The sequence below is a fragment of the Populus trichocarpa genome, chromosome 6 (assembly GCF_000002775.5).
Source record: "Populus trichocarpa isolate Nisqually-1 chromosome 6, P.trichocarpa_v4.1, whole genome shotgun sequence".
NCBI classification, from domain to species: domain Eukaryota; kingdom Viridiplantae; phylum Streptophyta; class Magnoliopsida; order Malpighiales; family Salicaceae; genus Populus; species Populus trichocarpa.
Window position 1 is genome coordinate 18,571,505 of NC_037290.2, and position 9,257 is coordinate 18,580,761.

Here is a 9,257-nt window from a genome sequence, read left to right on the forward strand (position 1 = left end):
CCATCACCATTAAGCTCTTCTAGTCCAGAGAGATGTCAATATTAAACTTCTATTATTTCAAAAAAGCATCAGAAAGATCACTCCATTTCTCGATCCTTGTGTTATCCAAGGTCATGTACCAATTTAACGTAGAACCGATCAAGCTATCTTGGAAGAAATGGATGGGCAACTATTCATAACGTATAACTTTTGCTATTTTATTGCAATAAGACCTCAAATATGTATTAGGGCATTCTAGTTGTGTATACTTGATAAATTATAGATCCCTAAACTTTTTAGGCATCACTATATCTGGCACCAAGCATATCTCAGTTGTTTTAACCAGGTCATAGACATTAAATCCCTCAATCTTTCCTTCTAAGCATCCCATTTATATTGTTGGAGAAGATTAGAGGATTCAACCCTCTATTGTTAGATCTATTATGACTAGTACTTAAACAAGCATAATCAGGCGAGTCATTAGAATGCTCATTGTTCCTTGTGGTCTAGTAGAAGGATTTCCCCCCAAGTTTTATGAGTCAAGGATAATGGGAGTTTTTTATGGCGGTAACATGGTTGGCTGCTGACTGAATATGCTTCCTATATTACGCTTGTAGGAGTTGCTTAAGTAAGCTAGCTATCTAAGCCATATTGTTCTTAATGTCTTAATTTCCTTTTGGTAGTGGGCCTCAAGGTGAGCCCTCTTTTTTTTTTCATCTTTTTATCCTGGTATTGTAGACTCTAGTAGAGGGTCTATATTTTGAATACTTGTTTTATAAACATTCATAATTCATAAACATAAGTGTATGTGAATGTATGATTATGCATGATGATATATGTTGGATATGGATTAACTATTCCCCGTGCTGATATATGGTCACCATTCCTTTATAAACGGGTAGGGTTTTGATCATTTTATATCTATTAAGACAATTTATTTGAGTTAATACTTAATAAGAATACACTCATCATCAAGATATATTGCTTAAAATATTAGGTTCAAGCCCTTTTCAATAATACTTGATGAAAACTTTCACATTTGAAAGCTAGTTTACGCATCATCATCGTTTACAGGAAGAAAGGCAAAGCCTTTGTTTTCTATATCCCTAAGAAAAGCATCATTCTTAGTCATTCTTTGTTGATATTAATGGACATCCCTTTCAACTTGTTAGGCATTGTGGCAGATTCTTCGGGCATAGACAGAGGTTCAATTAATCTACTCATCCATGCTTCTCAACTTCTCTAAGAGGAACATGTTATTCCCATTCAGTTTATTGTTGTTGGAGTCAATCATCTGGTTGTGGCTCTCGAGTAGTCCGTTCTTTTCTTCCAAATGTTTTGCCTTAGCCTTTTTTTTTTTAGCTTTTTCTCTATTAGGTTGATCTCAACTCTTATATTATCCAAATCAGTTCTTAAGACCTTCACAACCTTACCTTTAGCTTTTACTTCAGCCAGCATCACATGCTTCTTGTATAACCTTTCATATTGCCCAATCCAACATTCTAACTCAGCTTGGGTCATTGAAGACATATCATCCCTTCTTTGGAAATTGTTAAAATTAGTTTTCAAAGCCTCTAACTCAGTATTGGTTAGCATCCAATGTGTTCCGAATTATTCTCGCTCTTGCTCAGCTTGGTTTTTAGCCTCCTTTACTTCTTTCAGTTGCTTCTCTAAGGATATGATCTTCTTGTCCTTTTCCTTCAGTTGTCATTCTACAAACTTTCTGAATTTCTCTTCAGTATGCAGTTGCTCCTCGAGGGACATCCTAATGGCTTTACCGGTGCCCATTTTCATTCATAGCTTTTCCAGTTGTTCTCCCAACTCTTCCTCGCTGCTAGTACTCTTTCTTTTAGTTAGTTCCAACTTTAAATCCAAGAGTCATAGGGATGGTGACTAGTAATAGATTTCTTCATATTGGATACTTTTCACTAGTAAATGAATCTCTCAAACCATCTGATTCCTTCTTGACCAATACCAAAAGCTTATAATATTGCTTGATGTTTTTCATAACTTTCAAAGCAAATTAATCCTTGAATAACCTGAAGAATTGGGATAACTCAGCCATCCTTGGCATATGTTATACGCCCTTAAGTTTCCTCACAACCAAAACGGATGCATAGCTGACATATATAGTCACTCCCATCAGAGACACCCATCTTTTTTTTCCCACAACTCATCAAGCAATTTGTTGCTCTCATCCACAAGGCTTTCCACTTCACTTCTCCTTGTGGGATTCCTTGCAATTTAACTTTTTTTTTCCTCGCTCGGGTCCTTTCATTCCTCTTCTTCAACTCTTTCCAATGGTTTTTGACTAAACCACTAAAAGTTGTTTAATACTTGTTTCTTGGTTTCTATATAGCTAATCAGCCATATGTACAATAATTGTTCACAACATCTTATTGATCCTTTACCAACCATCTTATAATGGTTGAGTTTTAAGATAATTTCTGCTTGTATCATTGCAGTGGGATTTATCTAAGTGTTTTTATATGCAACAAAAGTTGCAGTTACCTTTAAACTGATTATTCCAATGAGTTTTGGAAATAAAACCAACTCGAAGATTCCTAAAGCAACTATTTTGCCCTTTTCTTCTACATATTTAGAGTCATTCTTTCTCCTTTTAAATAGTTCTTCGATCATCTTCCACTTTAGGCTAGTAGCACTTTTCTCCAATATCTTATAGAGGTCTGGAACTTTGATCAATTCATCCAATTCAGTTAGCCCTTTGTTGCGCCTTTGATGGAAGTAGACTTCATATAGATTTTGAGGGAATTTAGTTAGTAAACCACATTCTCCAAAAGTAGAACACATGTCAACATTCCCAAAAGTGAAGCACCGATACTCGAGGTCCCAAAAATGTATCAAGGCTTTAATTGTTGAATTTTGTATGGACACCTTCATGATTTCCACTATCTTCCCATATTTGTTTAAAAACTCATCCTCGCGGATGTTTTACATGTGTGAGATGAGCTCTTCAAGTTATTTTTGGAGCAACTCACATTTCTAATGGATGAAAATTTATTATCATCCAGTCTCAGGCAATCCCCTTCTAACAGCTATAAGGATTCAGAATCCAACTCGTATTTAACAAAGATCATCTCTTTAATGGTGGTCATGTTATCATCCCCTAAGTACTGTAATTCAATATGCTTTGTAGAGTTAAGAATGTTTTAATGCAACAATTTTTTTTTTTATGGAACATACATCCTATAAGCAGGTTCTATGTCTTTTTATGTGAGACATTGAGGTTGTCGTATGTGAATGTACGGCGTCAGAAGGTCATTAGAGTCGCCACCTGGTTGTTTGCTTCAAGGTTGTTAGGAAACCCGACTATACTAGTTTTATCAGAGATTCAAGGGTGAGGGACTGGTTATGGTTAGGGAAGGTATTAGCACCCCTAACGCACCCTACCTAAGGCAAGTTGTTTTGTGTGGTTTGATGTGGTTTAGAGATTTAGGATCAAGATTTACTCGTATGTATAAATTTGGTGTTAAGAATTTGTTATGGACTTGTGTACCCAAATAAATTCTTTGGGAAAAGATTCATTGTAATTTGTGTGTTACAGTGAAAAATACTCCTGATTAAAATTGGTGAATATTTAGAATAAATCTGAGAATTTTCTAGTTAACTCTTGATATTTCAAATATCAACCTCACTTGTAAGCCCAACGTTCTATACCAAGATTTTTAACCATTAATTCTCATGAATTAAAAAAATGGAGATTTATAGAAATATTGGCTAAATTCTCCCAAAATGCATGCCAAAACATTTTTTTTTGTTTTTGTATGGAAATACTAAATGATATGATTTTTTATATATTTTTAAGAAATTTGGTCGTATGTAATTAAAACATTTAATTATTTTTTGTTTGTCTTTTTTATTTTAAACATATAAAGAAATGCAAACACACACACATTCTTTTTTACTATATTGTACTCACACACCCTATAATTACACTTTTCACAAATCATCAAAATTTAAAATAATTCAAACAACACATTAAAAAAAATAAAATTTACAAAATAGACCCCCTAAAATTCAAAAACAGTGTTCGGAATATCTAGGGAAGTTTATAAGACATTGGTGGCACTTGGGTCTCATGCACCGCTTTCATTGGCGGCGCGTGAACCCACACACTGTTGCTGATAAAGCAGAAAATGGGTGGATCGAGAGTAGCATTTCTTCCTCTTCCTTCCTATACTAGCGATGAAGTTCACCATCACCTATAAAAACAAAACAAAAATCCACAAGTTTTGTTTCTTTTGGATTTTTCCTTCTTTTTCATATCTACATCTTCAATAGAGGCCGGAAGCAGCCAAAATTTGCTGGAACTTGTAGTGGCAGTGTCAACAAGTGGGAGTAACGTGTAGTCATGGATGACGACTTATGTAGCGGACGCTCTTACAACTTGGATGGCAAGTGACCCCCCTGGATCAGGTAGTCCACTTCTCCCTCTTCACGTTTATGCCGGTAGTGTAACTTCATATTCCCTAAATCAAAAGATAAGGGCATGGGAACATTTAGGATTTTTTTTTTTTGTTTTCTTTAGCTTCTCTACTGTTCATTGCTGTCATTTGCCGCTATGAAGGAGGGTTTGTCTTATTGTACACAATGGTTGTTCGATTTGTTAAGGTGATGGTCAGCTGCTAGTTTGGAAGGGCAATAATAATGATGGGGAAGAGAAGATGAAGGGGCAAATGCGTCTGTTTCTTTGATTTGGTGAAGAGAAAATGATGGTGGAAAAAGGCTGGGAATAATGGTGATTTTTGGCAGAGATCAGTGAGAGGGCTAGAGAAGTTGAATGGTAAATTGTCTGTTCTTATTGGATGACGAGTCGTTTTTAGGTATAATTAGGGTTATTGATTATATTGGCTATGGTTACTGGCCAGGAGAGCGGTGGCTAGCCTGATGAGTTTTGTAAGAAATGGGTCAATGACGTCTCTCTGGTCTAGAGATAAGATCTAGGGTTTTTTCTGTTGTGTGGGTATGGGGAGAGTATGTGTGAGTTTTATTTTTTTGTTTTTTTTGGTTTCTTTAAAATTTCTCCTCCCTTTTATATGTGTGTGTAACCACCTATTTATAGATGAAAATTTTTCTTTGGCTTGAAGGCAAAGCAAACCTATATCAACCATTAGATTTCAAGAATAAATCATAATCATTTATATGATGAGTTGCTTTGTGAGAGGGTTTCCAATTTCCAAATTGGTCATCTCCCTTCCACAATTACAATTAGGTTACTAAAAAAATTTAAATGTGTTTTTTCTTTTTTCGTTTTTTTCTCTTTCACACTTTTTTTATTTTAAATTATTTAGAAAAGACGCGCAAACGACACAAATACGTCAAAAAACATATTTTTGGGTTTTTTTTTTTTTTTTTTGCTATTTTTGGTATTTTTTTCATAAATTTATCAAATTTTAGGTAGCAACAGAGGTAGGTACTATCTAGTTTCAAAATGATCTCTTGTTTTCCTAGTGATTACCCTCATGAATGGGGGCTCAGTAGGTAGTTGAATGGTACGTATACCAATCACTACATGTCCAAGCACTCAACAAAGAGTCAGACGGTTTCATAAATTTAAACACTAATTGAAAGTTATAGGGTAAACCGTTACACCTCCACTTAACCTGAAACTTCCATGTGTGTGCATTCTGGAGTAATTTATCACAAATAAACTAATGATGCATCAAGACATTCATCCATATCCAACATATATTCATGAGCAGGATAAAATATGTTAAAGCGTAAATAAGAAAAAAAAACATAGAAATAAGTCAAAAAAAAAACTTTAAACACATCAAATCACATAAAACACACAAAGCCTTATCCAATACTGTAAAAAAATAAAAAGTCCCTAGTGGAATCGTCATCGTGTTGCACGTGCACACGTTGCGTGCCGAGATGTCGAGATCGAGGAGTTGCCTCCTAATTGTTTGGTTGAGGGTCACTAGGAGACCTAGGCGAAATGGTTTTATATGAAATTCTAGGGTAATGAACCGATTGTAATAAAAAAAAAAAAAAGATATTAGCATTTCTAGCGTATTTTACCTAAAGTAAGCTGTATTATATCTTCTTGATATGATTTAAAAAAATTGGGATTCAAATTCACAAAGCAAAACAAAATGATAAAGATTTGTTAAGACATTATCAAGAATTCGTGCCCGCTGTATAATTGGTCATTACAGCTAGCGAACCATCTCTAGTAGCAAAATGATCAAGCATGTTTAAGCAATGTAACAACGATTATCTAAACCACAAATGTGGTGGTGATGACACTCTTCGGCAATAGAAATTTGAGATGACATTGCGGTTCCTGAAGGAAAGGTTTGAAATAGCATTTTGTAGCTAACATTACCTATGTACGGACCAACAAATAAGCAAGTTATTTTAGCCACAAGGGGGGGATTGAGAAGTAAGGATTAAATAAAAAGAAACTGTTGTAATTCATGTCCAAATTCCAAAAACCAAGATGGCGTGAAACACTATCAATGGTGGGAAGTGGGTGACAATTTTCCAAGGAAACAAGTTACATCACCACATCAATATTGAATTTCGTGGAAAAGATGTTTTGATTCCTTTCCGTGTTTTTGGTTCAACGTATCTAAAGTGCTTAAAGACTAAGCGTGGAAAAATGTGAGATCAAACGAAGAATGCACTAGGAAAATATGGTCAGACATTTCATATTTGTATCCAAAGTTTGGTTTGGAACAGGGTAAAAAATGGTCAGACATTTCACATTTCATATTTATAGGTGCTTTTTTGGGAACGTGTCCCAAAAAATGTTTTATAAAAAATTAATTTTTTTTAATTTTTAAATCGTTTTAATTTACTAATGTCAAAAATAATTTTTAAAATAAAAAAATATTATTTTTGTGCATTTTCAAACAAAAAGCATTGTCGCACATGCACACATAGCATGGCGGGACGTCGGGATCGAGAAGTCGTCACCTAGTTATATTCAATTCCATCCTTAATTAACCACCAAAAATTCAATTTCTTTTTATTTGGCCCCTGATTTGATCAATTTCTACCCCTGAAATTGCGCACCACTTACAGGTTGATCCTTCATTATGAGAATCTGCAATTAAGTCCTTAAATGGCTTCTTAACTTCAATCTTTTCACAATTAAGCCCATGATTTAACCAATTAAACCTACTAAAGTGTAATTTCAATCCCTAAACTTCAATTTCTTCCAATTAACACCCAAATTGACACCAAAAACTTATTTTCCTTGCAAACAAGTCCTCAATAAAATTAATTAAACCTTTCAAAATTGTCATTGATTTCTTAACCATCCAAATTTGTATTTCTTTACCCCAAATAAAAATATTTTCACCAATGAGACCTTTTGTCAGTCAGAATTAGGTTGTCAATTTTGTCAATTTTATACATTTTAGTCCTCCGACTTTTCCACTTGTCATCTCGGTTCTCCACCACCAATCCTGAACATTCTTCTAAGCTTTCTTAATACATGCTCTCTTGTATTTTTTATTTTTTATTATATATATTTTTAATAACAACAAGTATTTTTAAAAGTAATTTCTATCATACTCTGAAGCATCTTAAATGTTAAAAAGAGTTGTTAAACTGTAATTAAGTACTGTTTATTAGTGTTAAGACAGAATGAAGTGCGTTAGTTTGAAAGAGAACATGAAAAAACCAATGGGAACGTAGACATAAGCAAAATGCAGTAATGGTCTTTCCATGTTTCGTAGAATTCTTTTCATTCTTCTACACTGAAGAACATTGAAATTTTAATTAACTCCTTTTTTTCTCCGCCTCTTTCCACGAAGGTGACAGCAAAGACTAGACAGACATTTTAGTCTAGAAGGGCAAAGTCAATTAATTTAAACCAATTATGAAAGTCATAGGCGGTTTACTCTCTCATTAGTGAAGGGGGAGGGCCGGGCCCATGAAGGCTAAGCAAGGAAATGCACCCTTGTTTACTCTCCAAATGGAGGAAACCTGTTCTTGATAGGCAACTTCTTCTATAAATTAGCAGCTAGAAAGAGTCAGGTTTGCGCACGAAATTACTTGGTCTTTTTTTCCTTAGACCTTAAAGAAGAAGAAATGGGTTATAAGATTGAATCAGTTTTTATAATGGTAGGCATTGTATCATGCCTTATCTCCGTTGCGCATGCTGCACAAGGAAATGCCGTTTTCTATGATCCTCCTTATACTCGTAAGTTATAAATCTCATGATTCCATGAACTACGTTTGCATCTATTGACAGTAAATTCATATCTGAGTTGCCAATTACTACAGGGTTTTGTTTTCCTTTATCTTGTTATTTAGAAATTCTTGAGCACTAGGACATATTAATTTTCTTCACAGTAGGTATAATATCCTTCCGCGAGTCTTTGATGATGAGCTAGTTCTTGTGGCAAAAATTGAAGCCTTCTCCGACCATGATTACTAATCAATTTTTGTAAATACTCTTTGTATTAATTTTGCAGCCTCTAAGTGTTACGGAAACAGGAACGATGGAGTTATGGTTGCTGGGGTGAGTGATGCTCTGTGGAATGGTGGAGCAGCATGCGGGAGAAAATACAGAGTGTCGTGCATACGAGGTGCAAATGAAGCTCCAAAACCATGCAAACAAGGTAGTGTCGTTGTAACAGTTGTCGATTATTGTAGAAGAGGATGTAATGGAGTCATCAATCTTTCGAAAGATGCTTTCTCCCGGATCGCTGATCCTAATGCTGGCAAAGTCGTAATTCAATACGACCAGTAAGTGTAACTGTACTTGTTCCTTGCTATCTATACCATTATAAATCTGTGATGATAACAACAGCTAAAAGGTATTATATGATGGGTTTTTTTTTTTTTTTTTTTTTTTTTTTTGCAGGGTTTGAAGACTTCATTGTGGGAAAAAGCTGTTTCAAAGCCAAGCTGATCGTGATAGATCGAGTTAAAAATAAAATGGCTGATTATGGAACTAGTCTATTTCATGGATGATGTACAACTTATGTAGAACAAAATAAATCAATCAATCAATCAAATAAGAATTATCTCAAGTGAGAGACTTTGAGATTGCACTGTAGTTCTTCAAATTCTGCCAAAAAATTTGCGAGTTTGTGAAATATATGAACTTAACTGCATGCCGTTTGCGCTACAAACTGGGAATTACGCATACGAAGATGCATGAATGCACACTCTAATAAATATATTTACCATTTAATTACCTTAATTAGTTGTCAAAGGCATAACTCTGTGTTGATCTTTAATCAAATATTATTCCCATGAAAACAAAACTGTTGGAGTTCCATTTACATATTTTG

The 9,257-nt window shown here is 34.6% G+C and overlaps 1 protein-coding gene across 1 annotated transcript; it reads left to right on the forward strand.

Annotated features, from left to right (window-relative positions):
- Positions 1-7,883: 7,883 nt before the first annotated feature.
- LOC7485270 (EG45-like domain containing protein) lies at positions 7,884-9,014 on the forward strand. The gene is made up of 3 exons (XM_002309337.4): positions 7,884-8,158; positions 8,433-8,706; positions 8,825-9,014. The coding sequence occupies exons 1-3, from the start codon at positions 8,047-8,049 to the stop codon at positions 8,829-8,831; spliced, it is 393 nt and encodes a 130-aa protein (XP_002309373.1). The 5' UTR covers positions 7,884-8,046; the 3' UTR covers positions 8,832-9,014.
- Positions 9,015-9,257: the final 243 nt, after the last annotated feature.

Excerpts from the sequence above, each read along its gene's own strand:
- LOC7485270 (XM_002309337.4), top strand. The coding sequence starts at position 8,047 with ATGGGTTATAAGATTGAATCAGTTTTTATAATGGTAGGCATTGTATCA. Across the intron at positions 8,159-8,432 it reads CTATGATCCTCCTTATACTC|CCTCTAAGTGTTACGGAAAC; the intron begins GTAAGTTATAAA and ends TTAATTTTGCAG.